Raw genomic sequence first — 24683 nt, forward strand, 5'->3', positions numbered from 1 at the left:
GGCTTGGATCCTTCGTAATAGAACTATAAGCACAGCATTAAGTACTTTCCTGTGTTCAGTGAATCATTCTATCGGAATCTTGAACCCAAGGTGTTAAGGGAAGTAGAGAATTTGTAACCCGTGTCAGTGGCCTGGGAAGCCCTGTACTTGCTACTGGCATTTGTTTGGAAGTGAGGTCAGTCGTCCTGGGGACTGTGGCCTTCAACCAGAGTCAGCCTTGGAGTCTCTTTTGTCAGCGCTGCATTGCAGTATTTTGAGAATAAACTGCCTCTTGGCATCGGCTTGAAGGCCCTGGTGTTGAGAGAACACCACAGCATTTGGTAAGGTATCTAAGACTTGCTTGTCTCCCTAACTTCATTTCCTTGGTGACCACAGCCAGCTTAATTCTACTCTTATGAAATGACGCAGTCTTGGGACAACCTCTTCAGACTACAAGGCTTTCCTGACAGCAGGCAGACCTAGGATACTTCCAGGCCCAGGACCTTCCAGGTTGCAACCTTTGGGGACCCCTCTATATCAACTCCCAGGTGTCACCACCTGGATGGAGTGACCTGTACATGTTGGTCTCGCCTCGTTAGCAGAAATTCTTGAATATTGATGTTGAGATTTTGTTCCTTTAAGGAAAATGATGTTCAGGAATACCCTGAGTAAGGGATTTTTTATTGTTTGATAATTTGCGTTGGTGGGATTCATTGTCATGTGGTGTATCTTACTATGTTTCATACATACAGTGTCAAATCCAACAGTGCCTTTTCTTTAGACATCCCTGTTTGGATATTTTAGCCATGACCCTGTATGTTTGTTTTTATGTTTTGTTTTGTTTTGCTTTGCTTTCTCCTTCTTGACTTAAAATAGACACGGTCTGCCTTTGTGGTCCTGCTAGCCATTACTTTTCAGCCATGCTCAGACTAGTCTTGTCCTGCAAAACCCCTCTTGGGCATGTGATGGGGCCACTCTGGAAGGTGGGTTGTCTTAGAAATGAAAAGAAAAACTCTGTCATTAATTGGAGAGAGGGTTCCTTTCTGCAAGTAACCGGGATGCAGCGAACAGGCCTCGGGGTCGTGAGGTCTCCTGACACACCCACAGTGACCTAGAATCTGTTTCACTTGCGCTGGCCGTGGGCACTTTGCGCTCTACCACCCATGCAGGCTTGCTCATTAGAGGTTTAACGGTGGCCGAAGTCCGGCCAAATGACCGACAGCATCTCCCCCTCCCTCAGGGAAGGTGAGGGTGTCAGCATCTCCCCCTCCCTCAGGGAAGGTGAGGGTGTCAGCATCTCCCCCTCCCTCAGAGAAGGTGAGGGTGTCAGCATCTCCCCCTCCCTCAGAGAAGGTGAGGGTGTCAGCATCTCCCCCTCCCTCAGGGAAGGTGAGGGTGTCAGCATCTCCCCCTCCCTCAGGGAAGGTGAGGGTGTCAGCATCTCCCCCTCCCTCAGGGAAGGTGAGGGTGTCAGCATCTCCCCCTCCCTCAGGGAAACTGAGGGTGTCAGCATCTCCCCCTCCCTCAGGGAAACTGAGGGTGTCAGCATCTCCCCCTCCCTCAGGGAAGGTGAGGGTGTCAGCATCTCCCCCTCCCTCAGGGAAGGTGAGGGTGTCAGCATCTCCCCCTCCCTCAGGGAAGGTGAGGGTGTCAGCATCTCCCCCTCCCTCAGGGAAGGTGAGGGTGTCAGCATCTCCCCCTCACCTTTGGTGAAGGTAAGGGGGTCACTCAGTTTCTAAAAGACGTAGTACAGATAGTCAGAACTGACTAAAGGCACCAAGGTTGAATGTTCCCTTCCCCATGGCACCTCCAAATGCTTGCTTCCTGTGGACTACAGGCTTCATGATGCCCCTTTCAAGGCACAAGTATAAGCTACAGCCCTGAGAGATAACTAGGGCTGTAAGAACCCTTTATAGGGGAGAGAAAAATCTCATCATTGAAGTAAAAGCTCAGGATACAATCCTAGTATATTATTTATCTAGTGTACGTGTATGTGCACGCACATGTGCAAGAGTGCACGCTTGCCTGGATGTGTCTAGTGAGCCCCTGGGATTCTCCTGTCTCTGCCTCCCAGCGATGCTTGGATTTTTCTGTGGGTGCTGGGATCTGAACTCACAACCTCATACTTGCCCAGTAAGCGTTTTACCCACTGAGCTCTCTCTCCGTGTCTTTGATAATGTGATTTTAGGTGACCTCAAACGTAAATAACCAGCCCACAAGTTTAGGGTTAATAAGGCAAATAAGAGGGACCCTGGAAAATGCCTGACGGCAGATGTGGTATTGTGGTACCTCACTGAGTCAGGGGAGACTGTCCAAAGCACCTGTGACTGTTGACCCTGTTTAGGTGGGAGAGGTGCCAGGTCTGAGGGTGAAACCAGACCTTTCTTAGGCATATGCCTGCAACAGAGCTCCATGTCCGTAAACCCCCAGTGTACACTTCATGAATGCATGCTGAACTGAACTCAGGGCCACCTGGCCTGCTTCCTGACTTCTCTCAGCCTGTGTGTCCCTCATAAACCTTCTTCCCCACAACTTCTTTCCCTCCATCTCTGTCACCCACTGCTCATGAAGAGCGTCTGAAGATGAGAGGCATGGGAGAGGAGGAAGGGGTTAGAGACCACCAGGTGTGGTGCATGTAGATCTAACCCCACCCGGGGGCCCGTTGCTCACACCTACGTCTTGACACTGGCTCTCTGCCTCTTCCTCAGCCTAGGATCAGCAAGAGTCACCTGTCCCACAGCTGCTTGCATGAGTCATGGCCTGTGGCATCATCCAGGCCAGGCTCCTCGGTGTTCTCAGAACATTCTGGCATTGACACTGCACTACAGTTTCTTCTAATGTTCCCTCATTCTCATCCCTTCTTTTCTCTCCAGTTAGATTTATCTTTGGGGACTATTTTTAATCTCCTGGATCTCTAGCATAATGCGGAACAACACATAATTAATGGCCCTTTCTGGCTCATTCCGATGTTCATTTCATCTAAAAATATTTAATGAGCACTTGCTATTCAGAGCAGACGGTACAGAGTGAATACTCACAATTTCTCTGAATAACTCATTTAGTAGTAGTTCATTTAATTATTGCATCAACTCTGTTTGCCAGTGATGCTCTACTTTACCCAGAAGGAAACTCGGATGTGAAGATGCTGAACAACCTTCCCAAGGCTGGACGGAAGAGGTATGGGGCAGCCTGCCACCGGCACACTGGGCAGACTGTGCCCTGCCTCCTCCGAGACTAATATCACCTGGGCTTTCCTGGGCTCCACTTCTTAGTAATAATAAAAAGTAAAGGGTGGCATCAATAATTTCAGATAGCGGCAGGTGTTCTGAAGACAATAAAATTCCAGGATGGGGTGGTGAGAGTGAGCTGAGGAAGAGTTGTAAATCAAATGTCAGGGAAGAACCTTCTAGCAGACCACATTTGCTGAGCCCTGCATCACCTGCGTGGGTCACAGAGGAGACCAGCGTCCTCATGCTGTCTGCTCTGCTAAGGTTAGGATATGGTGGAGGGTGGCCCTCCAAGGTCCATGTGTTGGAAAGGTCTTCCCCAGCATGCTGATGTTGAAAAGTTGTGGCACCCCATAGGAAGTCAGCTTGGGGCATTGTCCTTGGAAGAACATGAGATTGGTTTTATGGATGTATAAAAAAATAAATAAATAAATAAAAATAGAAGAAGAGGAGGAGGAGGAGGAGGAGGAGGAGGAGGAGGAAGTGGCAAGCCCAGCCCCTCTGTTAGACTGGTTTTCTGTCCCCCTTTGTCACTAGCCCACCTGTGGTGCCACCTGTCGCGGCATGACACAGCCAAGGTGACCTTCACCAGAGTTAGTGTTGGACTGTTGAGAATTTTAGTCTCCGAAACTGGGAACTCAACACCCCTTTCTTCTTTATACTCAGCCTCAGTTATTTTGTTATGGGAATAGAAAACAAACTTCTCCACCCTCCCCCTCCGGAATACTTCTGTGGAGGCTTCCTCCACCTACCAAACAGTTCCTCAGCCAACAGCAGCAGGATGCCCTAACGCTACTTAACACAATTCTGACACCATGTCCCTGGAGATAGTGTCGGATCTCACAGGACAAAGGCCCCAAAACAAAGAACTCCCCAACTCCTGCTACCGGTTGCAAGTCCCAAGGGCGTGGCTTGCCCTTCTGACCAACTAGCTGTCAATCAAAGTTCTCGCAACTCCTGCTCTGGATTTGATTAGTTTGACATGATTGGGGAGACATTTCTATGACCTTGCTTGTTATAAAGGATATTATAAAGCATGCACGTGAACAGGCAGACAGCAGAGATGTATAAGACACAGCGAGGGAAAGCGTGTGCAGCAGCTCTTGTATCCTATGTGGGCAAGCCATCTTTCCACACACACTTCCACGCTGCTCAACCACCTGGGAGCTCTCCAAACCTTGTTCTTTTGAGTTTTTATGGAGTTCTCATTAAGAAGGAACGACTGATTAAATTTTTGGCCATAGGTGAGCAATTCAAGTTCATCTTCATCTTTAGATCAAGATGGAGGACTGGAGCTGAAATTCCCTAGCCTCTAACCAGGCTTTGTACTTTCTGATACCAGTTCCATACAGAGGTGTTAAGGGCTCCCAGACCACCAGCCACCCCATTAGCATATAAATAGTTACGTTTATCTCTTTGGAGATTGCAGGGTTGTAGGAGCTGGGTACCAGGAGTTAGACAGGCCTGAGGTGTGTATCATAGTATAACACTGAAGGAATCCTGGAAGAGCCAGCAGCAGACACAGAGGGCCCTGGAACAGTTAGCTCATGCAGGCCTCACACCTCCCCACATGACTGTGTTCTTGCTGTGGCTCACCTTCACCTGGTTTACATACAGAATGCTCAGAGGGAAGACACTTAAGGATCACCTATGGCCTTGATTCCACAGAGGTTGGGCAATCCATGCCATAAGATAGAACCACCCAGTGTCCCTTCGGTGTGCAAAGCCGAACTGCTCTGAGTCCCTCCCCTCAGGGAGTCTTCCACCCGGTGCTGTGTTGGGTGTGACCTCCAGGGGATGTGCCTGTGAAGTCCTCTGGTGCCCGATGTGGAGTGCACACAGGGTCAGTTCTCTTGTCTCCCAGGCTGTAGTGACTGTTACTTTTATGGTCCTCCAGGAACCTTGAGCCCATGTTGATAATATATGATCCCAGCTCAGCTCCTCAGACGTAAGCAGGCTTTTATGGTTGGGCCATAATGTGGTATACCCTATGAAGACATCCTAGCTTTTTACCCGGTACTGCAGCCTGGCACTACAATGCCCACCATCAGGGGTTTCCAGACCCTCCTATCTCTTTGTATGAATGGAGACTGTGCCTGGCTTCATTCTGACCTTGCAAAGCTCAGCCACCGTGGGGTGATCTGACTGTGGCATGTGGCCGCATAGGCAGCTTCTGCCTTGCCTTCTCCTTCTGGTTGCTGATGGTTAATGCTTACCCTTGCTAACTAGCCTTGCCAAATATAGACTTCAGCCCTGACTTAAGGAAGCTGTTGCTATACTTTTTGTGGACTGAAAACACTGGCCCAAGAAAGCACTCGAAATTGTGATAGGAGCATTTGACTCTCCCTAGTCACTTCCTGAATTCCCCAAGCCAAAGCCCTTTGACCTTCAGAGCATTCTAGAATCCTTGGTTGTAAAAGCCATTGTTTGAGTGTAGGGTGTCCTTCAAAACAAGTTTGAGTGGCTTATGCATTTGACTGCCCAATTCCATACATCGCCATAGCCATGGGTCCCAATCTAGAACTCACTTATAAACCTTGTCTTGTGTCCTGCTTTTCCTCCTCCTACCATGAATTTTGATGACCTTCTCTGCATGTAATTTCCAGCGGGAATATTTCACGGTAGAAGAATGTAGTCTCTTGAGGCTTGCTCTTGACATTTCTAGGAATTTATTCAATTAGACTTTACTTTAATCCCGTTGGGAAACATATTTTCACTATGAAGTTGTGATGTGTTTAATTCAGGGTCTAAGATAAATGTGGTCCTGGGTGGGGTTTGTATAGATGGTGAAGCATGTTTTCCTTTTGTGCCAAAGGCTGGTTTAATGAGTAGCTCTGTCTGTTTGTTTATTTAGCAATGCTTCATTATTTAAGCTTCTTCTTCCCTGAAAAGCAAAGAATGTTTGCCCCCTCTTCAGAGAATTAAATGAGCAGCGTGTTCAGCTCTTGGGAAAAACATGGCTTTGTTTTCCAGCACCATCTTTACCAACATTCCTCTTCGTCACCACATGTCCCCTGGCATGCCCCCTTTCCCTCTTGATTAACCAGGGAAGGTGGAGTTTTGACACAGTACAGAACACTCTCCCAAACACACACAAAGTCTCCATCGAGGACTATTCTTGGCTCAGAAAGATGTCTCAGGGCAGGCTTGAGCCAGGGCTGGTCCATGATGAAGTTAAGGAATGTCTTTGAGAAAGGATGGCTTCTGTGATTGCTGCCAGCAAGTGGAACTAAAGTTCTAGAAGGTTCTGTGAGCTTGCTTCTTATGGGCTTGACAGGTGGTTAAGGCATGTCCTTCCTCTCCTCCCTACCCCACCCACTGCTACCCGCCATCCTGGTCTTGAACTATTTATGGCTTGACTGTAAGGTATGGTATCAACTTGGATTGGCTCCCAGGAGCCTTGTTCTTAGGTAGCATACAAGTTCTGGTATGACTCTTGAAAAGTAGGATATATATATATATATATATATATATAGAGAGAGAGAGAGAGAGAGAATATGTTATACTGGTGTCTTAGGGTTTCTATTGCTTCGACTAAACACCATGACCAAAGAGCAAGTTGGGGAGGAAAAGGTTTATTTGGTTTACACTTCAGCATTGCTGTTTATCATTGAAGGAAGTCAGAACAGGAACTCAAACAGGGCAGGATCCTGGAGGCAGGAGCTGGTACAGAGGCTGTTGGGGGGTGGGGGTGGGTGGCTGCTTACTGGCTTGCTTTACATGCCTTGCTCAGTCTGCTTTCTTATAGAACCCAGGACGACCAACACAGGGAAGATACCACCCCTCATGTGCTAGACCCTCTCCCATTGATCACTAATTGAGAAAATGCCTTACAGCTGAATCTCCTGGAAGGATTTCCTCAACTGAGGCTCCTTCCTCTCTGATGACTCTAGCTTGTGTCAAGTTGACACACAAAACCAGCCAGTACAACTGGGAAATAAAGTGAAAACTTGTACTGTATTAGTCTGCTCGTGTTATGTATTAGTCAGTTTTTTGGTTTTTTGTTGCAATAACAAAATGCTCAGTGCCGGATACTTTCGAAGAGCATTTTTATTAATTTCGTGGTTTTAGAAGCTGGGAGTTCAAGATCAGGTAGCTCTGTCTGTTGGGCCTTTAATGAGGACTTCATTGTGGATAACATTTCCATTGTAGAAATATGTGCAAAAGAGATCATATGCCAAGAATGGAAGCTAGAGACAGTCAGGGCCTAGGCCTGCTCTCACTGGTACTAACTTGGGTCATATGAGAAATATGTTCATCCCTTCCAAGCCCAGGGCTGTTGACCCTATTACCTCCCATTGTGCCCTGCCTGTTAAAGGCTCTACCCTACAGACAAAGCTCCTAGTGTTTGGACTTTGAGTACTTGCTCAAAGCACACCCAGACCACAGCAGGTTGCTCTAACAAAGCCCCATGGGCTGCGTAACTTAAGCAACAGGAATTAGTTCTCTCCTAGCTCAAGAGGCAGAATTGTAAAACATGCAAGATTGGAGAAACCAGGACTTGACTGCCCTTTGGTTATTTTCTCATACCCAAGCCTTCACCCAACCTATTTGTTGTTGTTGTTGGTGGTGGTAGTGATAGTGGTGGTGTGAGTGAGTGTGTGTGTGTGTGTGTGTGTGTGTGTGTGTGTGTGTGTGTGGCAGGTGTGCACATTTAACAGTGTACTATGGAGATCAGAATCGGGGAAAGGGGAAGAACAGGAGGCAGAGGCCAGCTGCAGGTGGATGGAAGGAGCCCAGGGCTGCTCCACCTCTGAATCACACTGATTTGTGCAAAGCCTAAGCCGGTTCTTGGCACAGAGACTTGGAGATCTTACAGTTTGAAACCGGTTCACATAAAAGTCATATGTGCGTGAAAGCAGGCCTGGAGCGTTTTAATTGTCGTCGTCGTTGTGGAAAGTTACATGACTGTCATCAGCTGTCGCTTCTGGCTGTGCTTTCTGTACTAATGTAAATAAATGAGGTCACAGGTTTAAAGGAGCAGGCTATGTTTACATACTTGTGAGGCAGCCTTGATCCGCCTGTGTTATTCAAACACACACATATGAAATGTGTGGCTTCCTGAATGCAGGTTGCTCCTTAAAGCCTGAGGGCTGCCGGCTGGGGAGAGGAGCCGAAGGGCGCCTCCCTTCATGGGGTTTTGACTGAAGGCCACCTTTTTGGTGAGGATTGGTTTTCCTCCACAAGCAGATGTTTAATCCCTAGCAGTTCTGTAAGGAGTGCATTTGGAAGAGCCCTGAACTGCTTCAGAGCTGGGAGGTCGAGGTGGCAGAACAGAGAGGAATCATGTAAACACTGATTAAAACATGCCAGGGTCAGCGTGTCTTGGAAGGCTCCCCCCAAAAAACTAGATTTTCAATTTTTATAAATCATAGGATCCTTCTGACTCAGTTCTACTTTTTGCAGGTAAATATTTAGGCAAGATTTTTTTTTTGGGGGGAAGGGTGGTGTTTGTGTGTATGTGCAGCTCTCTCTCTTTCTCTCTCTCTCTCTCTCCCTCTGTGTGTGTGTGTGTGTGTGTGTGTGTGTGTGTGTGTGTGTGTGTGTTTATGTATATGGAGGTCAAAGGTTGACATTTTGTGTCTCCCTCACTCTCCACCTTGTTATTTGAAACGGCCTCTTGTCGAACCTGAGACTCACCAATTCAGCTACGCTTGGTGGCCAGGGAACTCTGGGGACCAGGGAACTCTGGGGACCCTCCTGTCTCTGCCTTCCCAGGGCTGGGATTCATGCCACCCAGCCATGCTTCTTATGTGGGTCCTGGGAATCCAAACTCAGGTCCTCCTGCTTGCCAAGCATGCACTTTTTACTGTCTGCGCTATCACTCGGCACCCTGGGCACGACTTTTTAAAAGCATATTCCTGTCGAGGCTTTTGTAGAGATGTTACCCAAAGAAACATGAAACATCATGAACAAAATGTAAGCAGTCATCCCCCTCGCTGCCAATGGATGGGTCTATAGAACCACAGATTCAGAAGCAAGCCTCTTGCTACGCACACAAGGACAGCAGGAAGGAGCAGTTGCTGGTTCGGAGTCTCAGTACAGTCATAGTCCAGGATAGTTTCTCCCCAGTGGCTGGTTGTTGTTGTTTTTCCACCGCACACAGCTGAGGCAGAGGAGTGGCAGACACTCGGAGGGAAGCAGCAATAAACAGGTTCAGAAGACTGTGGAACAGCATCTAGTTCCTGTAAGCAGCGATGGTCTAGGTCATGTTCTTTTGTCCAACACAAAAATCCAAAGAAATAATTCAATGAATTCCAAATTCAAACAAATTCTGGTATAGATTTACCAGATTTTCCCCTCTTTTCTTCTCTCAAAATGTTATGAAATCCAGCTGATTTAGATTAACGAATGTGAGGAACTAAAATGACCTTTAGACCGAGGTAAGAAGATAGTTTGTGTGGGGTTTTGGTTTTGAAACAGGATTTCATGTAACCCAGGCTGTCCTTGAACTTCCTATATAGCTGAGGCTGGCTTTGAACTCTTGATGCTCCTACCTCTAGCCTCCCTAGGGCTAGGACCACAAGTATGTGTCACCATGCCTGGTCACATGTGGTATTTTTGAAGTGATCTCTACCTAGGATTTGTCTTAAAGTAGACACCAGGGAGAGACATTTATTTTGCGTTTTAGTGTTCATAAATGATTTTCATGAGATCAAACCCATAACTCCCTACTGCCCCTATAGCTCCTGCTGTACCCAACATCACAGGAAGATACCTGTGCCCCTGGAGGAGATGGATAGGTCCTATGTACAAAGGGAATTGAACCTTCTCCCCAAGAAGCTAGCTTCCACCAAAGCAATTAATCTGGAAACATAAACAAGAGACAAATACAAAAATAGAATATTCTAGCATCATTTTGCACACATACGTCTGGTTGCTGAAGCTTTACGAGAACAGCTCTGAGAAAAGTTGTGAACCCCCAACTATTGAGGATCTAGAGGTATTCATGTTCTTTATATTAATATTTTGTGTATGTACATAGTGTGTTTTGTGTACCTTTTCTCTAGATTACCATATCCTTAATGTATTGAGTTGCTTGCAGAAGTGTGTGTGTGTGTGTGTGTGTGTGTGTGTGTGTGTGTGTTTGTTTCATAATTCAAGATGTTTGTTTGTGACAAGGTTTCACATGGCCTAGGCTGACCTTGAACTCACTTTGTAGTAAAGGATGACTTTGACTTTGAACTTCTGATCTTCCTGTTTCTGCCTTTCAAGTGCTGGGATTACAAGTATATGCCACTATACCCAATTTATGTGGTGTTGAGAACTGAACCCAGGGCTGTGTGTATACTAGGTAAGCCCTCTACCAACTGAGCCATATCCCCAGCCCATCATAATTTCATTTCTATAATTTCTAAGACCATATATCGTATTCTTACATATCATTTCTACAAATACATGCTTTTTTCATATATGCAAGTTTTCCAGGAATGCAGATTTTGCAGCTTGCTCACCTCAGCTGGCCTTGCCCCTCCTCTGTTCCTCTGAAACACTCAGATGTAAAGGGCTAACTGCAGACACATTTCCAGGGAGGACCCCCACCCACAAGACACGGCCCCCACTCGGCTTATAAACTGGTTTTAAAGTTTAAAGATGCCTCCTTGATTATGTCTTTTCATACACTGGGCATTTCACAGTGAAGGCAGCCACGCTGGTTTGAAGAAGCCACCAAATGGTCTATGTGTAAAAAGAGTCTTTCCCCAGCACTCACCCACAAAGTGGCTGGACTCAGCCTCCCCTCCTCTTCTCTCTTTTCCTGTTTCTCGTTGTCTTTGTTTCATCCCTTCTGTGCTAGGAGACTACCTTTGCTCCCCTCTCTCTTCAGCCTGGCTTCCTTTCCCTCTCCTTGGGAAAGACATGTAGCTTTCCACAGGATCCTAAGACAACCTAACGATGCCTCCTGGTATCGAACTTAATATCACTGGTGCTGTCAAATAGCCAATCACGTCTGTGGAGCATATGAATAAGTTCAAAGAAAAGTAGTAGAAAGCCTTCTGATGGCTGAGGCTGGAACTCCGTGTAGTTCCCATATTAAGGTGGGTGTGAAGTGCTCCGCCCCCATCTCTGGACATTTCCGCCCTAAATGCTTGGCTCCGGCTGAGCTGTGTTCTTTCATCTTCTCTCTGTGCCTACAGAACTTTAGGAGACTACACCTGGTGTATTATTGTTTCCACTGGGGGTCTACAAAATAATATTTATTATATGCCAATAATCCTGTCATCTGTAAGATCTATTATTATGTAGTTTGTGTCTGCGTTGAGATCTGGGGGATGGATATGTCCAACTGACTCATGTGGGGACTGAGGTGCAGGTGTGTTAAAAAACCCACTGGAGGTAATGCAGATGGTTAGGGCTAGGGTCGGGTTTTAATTCGGACTTGCTCCATTCAATCCCTGATCTTCACTGCTACCAATGTCCTGACTGGGAACACAGTAAGGAAAACAATATTCTTTCCTCAAACAGTAGGAGTCCAGATTTCTAATAGCAGCCCACACCCTTCTGTAAACACTAATTCTATTTGTTGACCTTCGGCCAGTGTTCTTACATTTCTGGCTAAGCCTCACTCTGGCTGTCCTCTGTAGAACATGGCTGTCTCCTGCTTATAGATTCTGCATGTGAACATCAGGTCTTTCGCCCTGTAGTCAGGGAATCATGCCACAGAAGTCACTGCCGTAGCTAAGGACAGGAGCAGAAGCGTGGCTACAAAAGGGGGTTTTCCCATCACAGTGAGAATGTGTCACCGTCCTGGGCTGCCCCTGAACTCACCTGGTCATAGCAGGTAGCACCTAGGTGTGTTTTTCTTTTGAGGTGCTGGATATTTTCTTTTCTTTCTCTCTTTCTTTCTCTTCCTTCCTTCCTTCCTTCCTCCCTCCCTCCCTCCCTCCCTCCCTCCCTCCCTCCCTCCCTCCCTCCCTCCCCTCCCTCCCTCCCTCCCTCCCTCCCTCCCTCCCTCCCTCTTTCTTTCTTTCTTTCTTTCTTTCTTTCTTTCTTTCTTTCTTTCTTTCTTTCTTTCTTTCTTTCTTTCTTTCTTTCTTTCTTTCTTTCTTTCTTTCTTTCTTTTAGTTTTTCAAGACAGGGTTTCTCTGTGTAGCTTTGGAGCCTGTCCTGTAACTCACTCTGTAGACCAGGCTGGCCTCAAACTCACAGAGATCCGCCTGCCTCTGCCTCCCAAGTGCTGGGATTAAAGGTGTGCACCACCACCGCCCGGCTGCTGGATATTTTCTAATCACCTTTCAAACTCATGGACTCAAAGCCGAGGAAATGCAATTTTGAGACAAGGTTTGAAAATGCTTGTTCTCCGCATTGTTGGGTATATCCCAAAAATATTTGCATTGATAACCACAAGCTGTTTGTGCAAAGCCTACCCAGTTTGGAGTCAGGGACTGGAGTAAAGGAGAAAAGCCATTTCATTTTTTAAAAGCCCAGTTCCTGGCAAAAACAGGAATCCCAAGTTTTTATTGGGAAAGCTAATCCAGGATAAAGAAAGAAAGTCAGATCTGTTGTTCAGAAAGATGGGGCCCGTGGTTTACTTTAAGATAGAACTATGTTATTCAGATTTTGAAACTTCTTGGATAAGTTGGCTCCTAGTTATTTCGTAAATAAAAAATAAGCTGGGCATGATGGTGTAGTACTCAGGGTAGAGCCTGAGGCAGGAGGATTGCCATGAGTTTGAGGCCACCTTGGTCAACACAGTACGAAGCTAGCCAGATCTACAAAGAAATATCAAATGAATAAATATTAAAATATGAAAATTCCAGAACGTTCACTTGTCAGAGTTTATGTATGACATCGGCTTTTATTTCTAGTAATGAACAAAGTGTTCATCACGTACCCAATATGATTTCGCCAAACTATATTTGTTAACTTATTTTGTTCTTAGGATAGTATTGAGGCAGGCACTACTGTTATCTCTGTCTTTGGTAGGGGGAAACCGAGGAAGAGACAGATGAGAAACCTGCCTAGGATCTCACAGCAAGGGTTGGCAGGGCAGGCTCCGATTCCGGCAGCTTTATCTCACTACTAGATTGAGTGTAGGTGAGGGCCATGGTGATGATGTGAACATAATGAGATGCGATGCATCCAATGCCATGTGATGTATCTCTAAGCCTTCACCTAGGTGTCCTCTACCCAGCACTAGACATAGGCTCTCTTATGCCTGATGTAAGCGGAGCCTTCCTAAGGGAAAGGGATTCATACAGGTTCCTAGGAGACTGAGTCCTCACTGTAGGCTGGGCCCATGTGTCCTCAACTCCCCCCCCCCCCCATACTGTACCTCCCTCCACTCTGACGGTCTGTTAGTGATGCTTTGATTCTTGTGGCGTGCGTGAGTGCGTGTGTGTGCACGCGTGCATGAGTGCGTGCATGCAGTACAAGGGATCTCCCTGTCTTCTCCTCCCCAGGACGGGGGTTACAGACACGTTGTTCCTTGCCTTCTCAGGGGTGCTGGGGATCCAAACACAGATTATAATGCTTCTGCTGCAGGCCCTGTACCAACTCAGCCATCTTCCCAGCCCCTCGTAGCTCTTACATAGTCATGCGGAACATCATTAAGTAATCCTCTGTTGGGGCCAGAGGGCCAAAAATGACCTGCTTAGCTCTGCTCTTCCCTTCCTCTGCTGCTACCAATCCCAGTCCCACCCCATCCCCTCTCCCACCCCTAAGAGGCGCGAACAACCTCCATGCAGTTCCCTGAAACACTCCTGTGGGATACCACTGCTTCATGGTGCCTTAAAGGCCATCCAGGAGACAGGGAGTCACGGCACACCACCGGTGTGTGAGGACGGATGCCTGGCATGAGCAGACCTAACTGGAGGCTCTTTTCAGACCGACCCTCGGTGAGAACTTCCTTGTCCAGCTGAGATGTGTGAGTCACGTGGCCTTTCCCCTCTCCTCTGCCTGCTGATAGTGCACAAGCGTCCTTCCCACATGTCTCAGACATACAACGCACACCGTTTCACACTGGCACATAACACCCTGCGGTAGAAGTCTCAGACTCCCTCTGACCCGCCCCTCCCCCATGTTTTTCCCCCCATTAGGCAAATGGAAGGCCCCTTGCCACCTGTTAGCATTACGTCATTGGCTCCCCAGAACACAGTTGTACCCGAGGCCTTAAACAAAGTAGTTCTTCTTGTATTGTTTGCATTCAAAGAGCTGATATCATGCCAACTGATGTCATTGTGTGTCTTTGTGTGACTGCCATGGCAACTGGGCAGGTGGGGAGCCTCCGGCTGATGTCACTGGGAAAGGAGGGGCAGAGACGGGATTTTAAGAAGCTCTATGCTGGTTATTTTTTGTGTATGGGGGTGGAAGGGGGCTTGGCATGCTTTTATTTTGATTCTCTTTTCTAACTAGCGGCTTTTAAGACAAATTACAGCTCGAGTACACTAAAGAAGAATGAGAATCCTCCTTTCCCACCTCCTAGCCTCTTCTTTTGAGTGTAGTTGCCCAGTTCTTCTTCTCAACTTACATGGAAAAAAATGCTGCAAGCGTCTTTTTCTTAAGGAAAAAGTGAATTAGGTTCCCCTAGCGGGATCAGCATGGTGCTGTTTACTGGGGGTTTTGTGGAGTCCAGCAGATTTCCACACAGCTCCTTCCAGTGTCCTCTGTGGAGTTTGGGACAGTGGCAGTGGGCAGTTTTTACGCATTCACTGGTTATGTTTTTCTAGTGTCTTGCATTTTTCTTTGTAGTTGGAAGGCTCCCTTTGCGCTACTCACCCGAGTATAATGATTTCACAACAGACAATAACAGCAAGGGCAGAGTGTAATCACAGAAATGAAGCCAAATGAAATTAAAGCTCCTATGTGCTCTCCTAAAAACAGTTTTTTCTTTTCTTTACTTTTCTCTTTTTTGACATGTCTGAGCACAGGATGGCCCTCCTAAGTTGTCTGTGGATCGTTACCATTTCCTATGGAAACTATGACTTGTCTTCTCTTCTACAGCTGGCTGTGCCCATTGGTTGGGGACATGCTCTGCTCAGGTCCCCTGCTCTAGAGGTCAAAACTGAGATGGGGAGGAATGTGGTGTCAATTCGGAAGCAGGTGGACAAATAGATGTGCTGCCCCTCTGTTAGCACAGTCATGTATCCTAGTCAGGTTTTGTGCTTTTGGCCTCATGCCTGGGGAATAGCAAGACCTATATGACTGGCAAGATATTCTGGGAACTTCCCAGTGCCTCCCCTTTCCCAAAAGGCCTCAAATGTCCCATCCTGCTCTCCTGGGATTTATGCTCATCTGGTGACCCTGCCTGGATGTCTCTTGATGTGTCTCATGCACCTTGTAGAATTTGAGCTTCGTAATCCTTCAGGTTTGTCCATGTGTAATTGCGTGTAACGTAAGAGAGGGAAAGTTAAGTGGCAAACTCTGATCCATAAATTTCCTTAATTCTTCTTTTTGTGTGTAGGCTTTAGGCTTTTTCAAAATGTTTTGAATTAGCTGTTTCTCATTTAACATTAAATGGAAACACTTTCTTTGATTTTTATATTCTTTACACAGTTATTCTTTTAATGGCTACATAATATTCTATGGATGAACATACTTATTAAGTTTTGTTTTGGTATTTACTTAGCCTTTTCTTTTTTTAACTTACTATTTGTGTGTGTGTGTGTGTGTGTGTGTGTGTGTGTGTGTGTGTGTGTGTGTGTGAAGTCAGAGGAGAATTTGTGGAGCCAGGTCTCTGCTCCCACCCTTAAGCAGACGGTGTTGTGTGACTATCGTCGTGTGTCTAATCACACCCCCGTGGCTGTGTGATTTCCATAAGTGACTCTGTACTAACAGGAGGCCATGTCTGCATGCTGAAAGTGGAGAAGCAGGTGCAGCGTAGACCTCTGAAGTGTTTCAGACTCAGCTCTTGGGGTTAGAGCAGAGCCCCAAGCTCAGGGTGTGCATTAGGAGATCCATCAGAGGTCACCATTAGCGGGTTAGGGTACTCACAGTCCTCTAAAAGCTAAGTGCAGGAAATTGGGCCACTCTCAGAAGCCACTCTCCTGGAAGTCAAGATCTAGAGATGTCAAGGACCTGTGTGGAAAGTCCTGTAGATTCCGAGTCATTCTCCTAGGGGTAACTGACCTTGCCCCCAGATTACCTCTGCTCTTTCTACCTTTGGACAGCCATAGAAATAACAGGAATAGAAATAGTTTGTCTATACAGAGTGACCATGCAAGCCTGGGGGTGGAGGGTAGACTGAACACGTGACCTGTTTTTGCATCCCCCCCCCCCTTCTCAGACTCACACACAGAGAGACACAGTGTATGCCTGTGGGGTTACTGAGGCACTCAGAGAAATGAGCTTGTGTGACTCGGCAGGCAGGGTGCAGCCAGCATAGTGTGCTGTCCCACAGCACCTGCTTGTCACTGCTGGCTGCAGAAGGAGGGAGCTTGGCTCTCTGTAAGATGAGTTATAAGTGGTGCGGACACATGTGCACAATGCCAGGATACACGCAGAAGTTCTCTGTAGGACAGTATCATCCCAGCTCCCAAAGCACAAGGCTCTATGTAGGCCAGGGACCATATGTCTGTTAGAAGCAAATCAAATTTGCAGTTGATGAAATGACTGGCTGTTGTATGGAACTTGTTCCCAGGCACCTTGGCCCAGTTTGTGCAATAAGGAGCACAAGCCCTCTGAAGCTGGCTCTGCGTGTCCCAATAGACTTCTGGTTTTTGTTTTTATTTTAGAAATGTTAAACATGTACATAGCCACAATGACGGCCATCCCTATGGGGAAGCTGACATTTTCCGTGGGCTCTGTCTTATTCACACATGCTTTCTGTGTTTTCCTTCCAGGGGGACTCAGTAGTTTTAAACAGAACCATGAAAACCTCTGTGACAACTCCCTCCAGCTCCAAGAGTGCCGGGAGGTGGGGGGCGGCGCGTCTGCGGCCTCGAGCATGCTACCTCAGTCTGTCCCCACCACCCCTGACATCGAGAACGCGGAGCTGACGCCCATCCTGCCCTTCCTGTTCCTCGGCAATGAGCAAGATGCTCAGGACCTGGACACCATGCAGAGGCTCAACATCGGCTATGTCATCAACGTCACCACTCACCTTCCCCTGTACCACTATGAGAAAGGCCTCTTCAACTACAAGAGGCTGCCAGCCACTGACAGCAACAAGCAGAATCTGCGGCAGTACTTTGAAGAGGCGTTTGAATTCATTGGTAACTATCTCCCAGGGTGTGTGTGTGTCGGGGGGCTCTCCCTTCCCTCCAGCTCTGGGTTTGGTAAAAGGTCCAAGGTTTATTCCTATGTTAGAGGAAAACAAACAAACAAACAAACAAACAAACAAACAACAAACTACCCAAACCGTAGCCCTTTCTTTAAGTCTTGGAACTATCTGGATTGGACACAAAAGAATAGTTGAGTTAGTGAGCTTTCCATTTCTGTGGCTAAACTACCTGAGAGGCTGCCCTGAAGGGAGGAATTCTCTTAGCTTATCATCTGAGAGGCTTCAGTCCTTGGCTCTGTTGAGTCTGGGCCTGTGCTGAGACAGAGCATGGCAGGGGGAATGTATAATGAAGACTGCTGAATTTATGGAGACTAGGGAGGGAGGGACCAGGACAACATGTTGCCTTCAGTGATACACAGTGGGTGACCTACTTCCCAAGGCAAGGGTCCCCTTCTGAAGTTTTAAAGAGCTTTGGAAGTGGTACCACCTGCTGGAGACCAAGCATTTGATACAAGTCTGTGGAGCCATTTCCTATTCAGACTAAAGAAATTATCACTCTTTATCCAACGTCTATTCAACCAGAAGTTCCTATCTGTCCCCCAGGTTACAAAGAACCAACAGCGGAGGGTGGGCGGTTAGGTAGTGTGCGACCCGAAGAATGAAGGGGAACGTGAGGAACTGGTCAGAGCTGGGCCTGCTGCCTAGTCCCTGTAGCACCCCCCACCCCGCCACCCGCTCTGAAGGAAGCTCCAAGTAGAGACTGTGACATCACCTCTCACTGTCCCCAACCCTCCGTACCACCTCGCTCAGCTTTCTTCATCCAGCACAGGGCAAGTGATTTCCATTCAGCACCATGAGTTCCAGTGTGCGTGGCCTCTTCCCTTGAGGCTGAGGCAAAGGCAGCCTTTGTGAAAGGGCTGGTTCTGAAGAAACTCCTTCAGACAGCAGACTGTGCTGTGCTGAGTCCCTTCACGCCTTGCGTCCTTGCAGACAAGAGAAGGAAGAGTGGCATGGATTGTTTGCCCCCCCTCCCCCCCCCAGTGATCGATCTCAGGTCATAAACGCTGAGTGACGAAGACTGATGTTAGTGCTCATGAAAAGGTACATGTTCTCTTTGACGCTTTGTCTCAGGCTCAGGAAAACAAGAACCATCAGGCCCCTGTAGGACCCCAAAGGAAAATTCTAGCCACACCAGGCTCTACCCTCAGAAGGAAGCCACCACCAGCTCGATGATGACCTTAGCTTTTGTAGCTCTTGTAGCATTGTGTCGAGACTCTGAGGGTGACTAGGACAGCAGGAGCAGATGACAGATTCTCAACACTGTTTCCAAGGGATCCCAACTTTCATCAGCACAAAGAGGCAGCCCAGTGCTTCACATTATTGCCTCCGGTTGCCACTGGTCTCTGTCTCAGGAACACCCATGATTGTTGCTGTTTTGACAGAAAAAAAATAGTCTCAAGTTTGGCAGCCACCAGGGTGATGGATTTCCTGGCAAGCTGGTAGTTCTGAACACTTGCTTGTCTGTTTCCCTTTCCAGTTTGTCCTCCAATGCTGGGCCCTACCATGAACACCCTGGAAGGATAACCAGAGTGTTCTTAAACTCAAAAGTGAGGTGACCTTTCCATGTCACGATTCTAGTGTTAAGAGGGAGCTGGGGGTTGAAGAAAAGGCACAGTGGGGAAATTGTTGGCTGCATACGAGTGAAGAGCTGAGTTTGAACCCCCAGAACCCAAGGCGAGTCAGGTGCAGGCATACATATCTGTAAAACCTTCTCCCCTATAGCAAGATGGGAGACGGACAACCCCTAGACACTCACAGGATAGCTAGCTTGGTGTCTGCAGCGCACAAGAAATCCTGTCTCAAAGAAGGTGGTAGGCAAGGACCCACACTGACCTCCACCTGTGTGCTGTGGTATGCCTATACCTGCATACAGAGAGAGAGAGGGAGAGAGAGAGAGAGGGAGGGAGGGAGGAGAGAAAGGGAGAGAGGAGAGAATGAGAATTAAAAAAAATAAAAGCAAAGGCCCTAGCATCCTAGTGTTCTAGGCTCCTAGCCAGGACTCCTCATCCAACACTCTGGGCCCATGTTTACCATGCCCCGTTAATTAGTTCCTAACACTGGGTAAAGATGCCCTGGATCCTTTATTCATAAAATCAGAGCTAAGCCTTGCATCGTGAATAAGAAATGCCTGTCACCAGAGAGACAAGGAAGTTCCTGGTCGATAGAGGCTGTTATAAACGAGAGTCCACCTGACTTAATTCCAGGTGGAGGAAGTTGGGAAATTGTTTTCCATTTAGTGAGCAGCCTGGGATGGGCTTGTTCTAAGATTACAGCCGTGGTGCTCACATTCCTTCTGGATTATTCAGGCTTACCTGTTCTTTTAGAAGAAAACAAAACTAATAACAAGCAACATTTAGCCCACAGCAATTCGGGATCACGTGTTTGGGCTCAACTTCATTCTCCTTGCCCTCTGATTGGACACACTGAGATTTTATAGTATGGCTTCAGCATAATAACACTCACCCGAGTTTAATATAAACTACGGAATGGCCAGGTTTGGGGTGTAACAATGCCAGTTTAACCGCTGAATCAAACGACTTTGTTTCCACAGTTCTAGAGGCTGGTGAGCTAGTGTCCTTTGTATTAGCCAGGCAGGAAGACTGAGGTCCTGGGGGTCACTCAGCTAGTGTGTTAGTGGAACAGGTGGTCAAAGCCGTGGTACACCTTGGTCTTTCTCTTGCTGCCATGTTTGATGTTCTTGGTTGGGGAGGCCATTTAGTGTGTGCCGAAGAGAAGTTGGCAAAGGGAGCAATTGATATAAGCCTGTCTATGGGTTGGTAAGAAAGAGATTGACATCCTGTTTGTTGTTTAGTCTACTGGTGAGCAGCGGGTGCAGATGATTTAAGCTAAGGGATGAATCTCTTTACCCAGTTCTTGTCTACCTTATCACTGACCTGCATTCCTCCAGCATCCCTTCCTTGGGAATGTGTTTTAATCTAGAAGTGTCAAAAAATGTTGTCCGGCGCAAACAGACAGCCAAAGCTTTTAATATTAAACATGCCAATTTCTGTCGCTCTTGGTTCTAAGCTACTTGGGACTCCTGCCTTCCAAATGGTTGCCGTGTGGGAACAGTGTATGTGGGGCGGGTGTGTGTGTGTGTGTGTGTGTGTGTGTGTGTGTGTGTGTGTGTGTGTTAAATGTGTGGGAGAGGGCCGGCCATGCAGTAGGTCAGTACTCTACAAGTCTAACTTTGACAACAGTTGGCGTCTCTGGTGAGAAGCTGAGTGTAGGAACCTTCTAGCTGAGCTTTATTCCTTCTCTGCCATGGAGATTTAGTAAATCTTATGCATTAAATGTTAGCTCTTATAGAGAACAATTTTCTATAGGATAAAGAAAGGTACGGTGTGTGTGTGTGTGTGTGTTTTGCTTGTAGAAGATACATTGCTAATAACACTTGTTTTTCAGTCATATAATCATATAACCCAGAAAGTAGAATTAACATTGTTATCAGAAGAAGAATTTTTATCATACATGAACATTTGTGTGTGTAATATAATTTCTGTTTCCTCTGTTGTCCTTTTCTTACTTTTCCTTTTCTTTTTGTCAGTGGTAATGATTTTAGATAAAAACAGAAAAAGAACAATATAGTTGAGAAAGAGAGGTCTGGTAACATTTGTGGCAAGCTTAGTAGCTTGCTTGTCATGAGTGTGTCGTTCCCCCCCCCCTCCCGTCTCCTGTGACATGTGCTGTTTTCACAGATGACTCCCTTTCTCTATCTTGTCTCTAAATGCAGAACTGTAGGGGGCTGGGGAGACGGCTCAGCAGGTAGCGCACTTCTCACACAAGCGTGAGGATGGGGGCCCAGACCACCAGAACCCACACAAAGGCCATGCAGCTTCAGCGGCCTGCCGGCAATCTCATGGCACACGGGCCTGAGATGGGGCACCCCAGAGCAAGCTGCCTATGGGGACCAGCAGAGATAGTGAGCCCCGGGTTCAGCAAGCGATGCTGTGTCCAATACCATGGAGAGTGAACTGGAAGACACACGATATAGCAACCATGGCCTTCCACAGACACTTGGGAACATGCACCCCCCACACACCCACACCCACACCTCAAAAAAAATGAGGGTCAGTAAGATGGTTCAGTGGGCAGAAGGGGCTTGCTGCTAAGAGTGACGACCTGAGTTCAATCCCCACAAACTCATGTTGTGGAAAGAGAGAACGGACTCCTCCAAGTGGCCCTTTGACCTCCCCATGCCCACTGTGGCATGTGTATCCCCCCTCCCCATTTTTTTAATAATTTAATAAGATGCAGACTAGCAGCTCCTGCTTGTAGCCAATTTCTGTAGCTTGTGACTTGAACACGTAGAATCCACTGGTGCGTTCTGCTTCAAAGCCATCTGAGTCTATTCTTCCTGTGCAGAAGGAAACCCTGCGGCCCCAGGCAGGCGCTCACCTCCCCCTGCCCCCCCCCCCCCCCCCGCCCCCGTCTTCTCCCTGCCCTGACCACCTGTCTCTCTGTCCCGCAGAGGAAGCTCACCAGTGTGGAAAGGGCCTTCTCATCCACTGCCAGGCCGGCGTCTCTCGATCCGCCACCATCGTCATCGCCTACCTGATGAAGCACACGCGGATGACCATGACTGACGCGTACAAATTCGTCAAAGGCAAACGACCAATTATCTCCCCGAACCTCAACTTCATGGGGCAGTTGCTGGAATTCGAGGAAGACCTGAACAATGGTGTGACGCCACGGATCCTTACACCAAAGCTGATGGGCATGGAGACGGTCGTGTGACAGCGGGCAGGATGGAAGAGCCATGGCTCTGTCGGGAGACGAACAGGCGTGCAGAGGGTTCTGGTTTTGGTTTTGTTTCTGTTTTTCTTTTTTCATTTTTTTTTTTAAGTTGGGGAAATGTTTGTGAAAGGAAACAAACCTGTCTAGAGACTCTATTTTTAATAAGTGTGAGGAGACTATAACTTCTGATGCCACTGAGAACCACTTCTCTTTATCTGGTATTGCAAGGAGGTTAAAGAGGTCATTTTTTTTTTTTAAGCCAACAAATAAAAAGATTACGAAACTTGCTTCTCCCCAGTTTTCCTTGTTAGCTGTTGTAGAGTTTCTGACTAAATCGTCTGTGCGGGCTCATAGACCGAAGATATCACACTTCAGTGACAAGGAAGCCAGAGGCAGTGGACAAGACATCGCCTTGCGAAGACCTGGAACCTACCTGGGCACCCGCGTGGCAAGCAGACCCCGCCCGACCCTGCCCTGTTGTGCTCACGGGTGTGAAGAGAAGGGCGGGCAGCCTCAGTGGTCGCAGATGACCTCGTGCGCTCCGGAGAGACTTCGGGTAGTGTTGATTTTGTGTGTTTCATGCTCTGGATAGTTTCTCCCCTTCTGTGGGTTTGAAAGAACTTTCTTTTCTTCTTCTTCTTTTTTCTTTTTAGTAGAGAGAAACTGACCGTTATTCCACGTGCCTTCGCTGGCACGTGCGCAGTAAAAATGGCGTTTGTAGTGTGCGGGTGAGTTAGAGCTGGCACGCGAGTGACGGATCACACCAGCTTGGAGAGAGGAATCCAACAATACCAGTGGCTTCCCCTCCCCTTGCTCTCCCTCTGTTTTTTTTTCTTTCTTTTCTTTTCTCTTCCTTTTTTTTTTGTTGTTTCTCTTTTTTGATTTGAGTCTGGTTACAGTGCCATAAACCTTGTTACATATGTATATCAGAATGTAAAAAAACAAAAGACAAAACTTTATTTAAAAATATTTTTCGCAAAAAAAAAATTCTTGGTGTGTTTTTGATGGTGGTGTAAAGACGTGTTTTCATTATACAAATGAAACTCGTTTGGGGATGTGTCGTCCTTTGTACGCACCCCTCTTTCATCTGGTTAGGCTCAGGCTTCTCTTGCCTCTGGTGTTGTACACACAGCATAGTTAGAAATAAAGCACGGGTTTTTATCTAGGGAGATGGGGATGCAGGTGTAAAGCTGGGAGGATGCTCAGGGAGGCTGAGGATCCCAGGACCACATCCCTTTCCTCTCCTTCCCATCCTCTTCCACAGGGCAGTGGACTTGGGGATTCTGAGGGGCTCCCATCAGACATGAAAGCAAAATCACTACCGAACTAAGGATTTAGAATCCAGTCATCTCCCTGGTAGCTATATGTAAGTATCAGGGACAATCTGTTATTTCTGGTTTTCTCAGTCCCACCTCCATTGACACTAGCTCACCTGACATTTTTTAGGGACATTCACCCTGTAGTACAAGTTGTAAAATGTGCTTTTCTCAGCTTTTTCCCAGTCCATAGAACTTAGCTCTTTATGTATACCTTGGCGGTGACAATGCTGGATAGTCAACCCAGAAACAGTTGGAAGCGCGATGGGAGGGGAGTATAACATACCCAGTGTTTTCCACATTTTGTTAGAATGCATACCCGGAGGGACTCGGCCCCAGGGAGATCTGCAGTACTCCAACGCGTGCTTAGTGTGAGTAAGCACTAAGAATTCCAGCATGGCTGGCTGGCTCTATGTGACTACATTTGACATAAATATTTTTGTGAACATTTGCTTACAAATGTTACACCAGAAATATTTTGACATTGATTTCTGCTTTCAAATAGCTTGTCTGCCAAGAGTCATTTAAATTTTTCTGCCATTAGAAAAGTGGAAATTGAACATAACTGGGATTAACTGAGAGCTAGTTGGAATTATTTTGGTCTAATATAAAGTATGAAGTGGGCAAAAACGTAAATTTCTATTTAGTGTTTCTGTACTGTCAACAGTTTTTTGTTGTTGTTGTTTATTTATTTTTGTTTTTTTACTGTCAACCAGAGTATACTGAAAGAAAGAGTCCACTTCTGATTCACAGTGACTTAGAAACAGTAGTGTGGCAGGCTCATTCCCTAAGTTTAAATGTTCAAGTTGTGATAGGGTAGAAAATTCTCATTCTCTCTCTCTCTCTCTCTCTCTCTCTCTCTCTCTCTCTCTCTCTCTCTCTCTCCTCTCTCTCTCTCTCTCTCTCCTCTCCCTCTCTCTCTCTCTCTCTCTCTCTCTCTCTCTCTCTCTCTCTCTCTCTCGTCTCTCTCTTCCTCTTCTTTCTCTTTGCCTTTTTTAAAAATCATTTCTTCTGCAAAGGAAGGGAAAGAATCAATAGCCAGGTGATTTGTGTGTTTGGAAGTTTAGGGGCTTAAGAAGTGGTCTGCCTCCTTGAGGCAGACAGGAATCCTGCCAACCAGCATACCAAGAATTCTGAGAAGGACTCAGGTCTTTTTTCCTAATCTGCTCTGAGTCACTTAGCCTCCATTTCTTCATGAAGAATGTT

At 47.0% G+C, this 24683-nt stretch overlaps 1 protein-coding gene across 3 annotated transcripts in view; it reads left to right on the top strand.

Moving 5' to 3' along the window:
- The window catches only part of Dusp10 (dual specificity phosphatase 10), a 41020-nt gene extending 18576 nt beyond the window's left edge, over positions 1-22444 (top strand). For all 3 annotated transcript variants that reach the window (XM_006988612.4, XM_076548140.1, XM_076548139.1), the window contains exons 3-4: positions 16985-17356; positions 21896-22444. In XM_006988612.4, coding sequence (XP_006988674.1) covers positions 16985-17356; positions 21896-22161 — 638 coding nt within the window. In that variant the 3' untranslated portion in view covers positions 22162-22444. The remainder of the gene's footprint in view (positions 1-16984; positions 17357-21895) is intronic.
- Positions 22445-24683: the final 2239 nt, after the last annotated feature.

Source organism: Peromyscus maniculatus, chromosome 11, assembly GCF_049852395.1.
Source record: "Peromyscus maniculatus bairdii isolate BWxNUB_F1_BW_parent chromosome 11, HU_Pman_BW_mat_3.1, whole genome shotgun sequence".
NCBI lineage: Eukaryota > Metazoa > Chordata > Mammalia > Rodentia > Cricetidae > Peromyscus > Peromyscus maniculatus.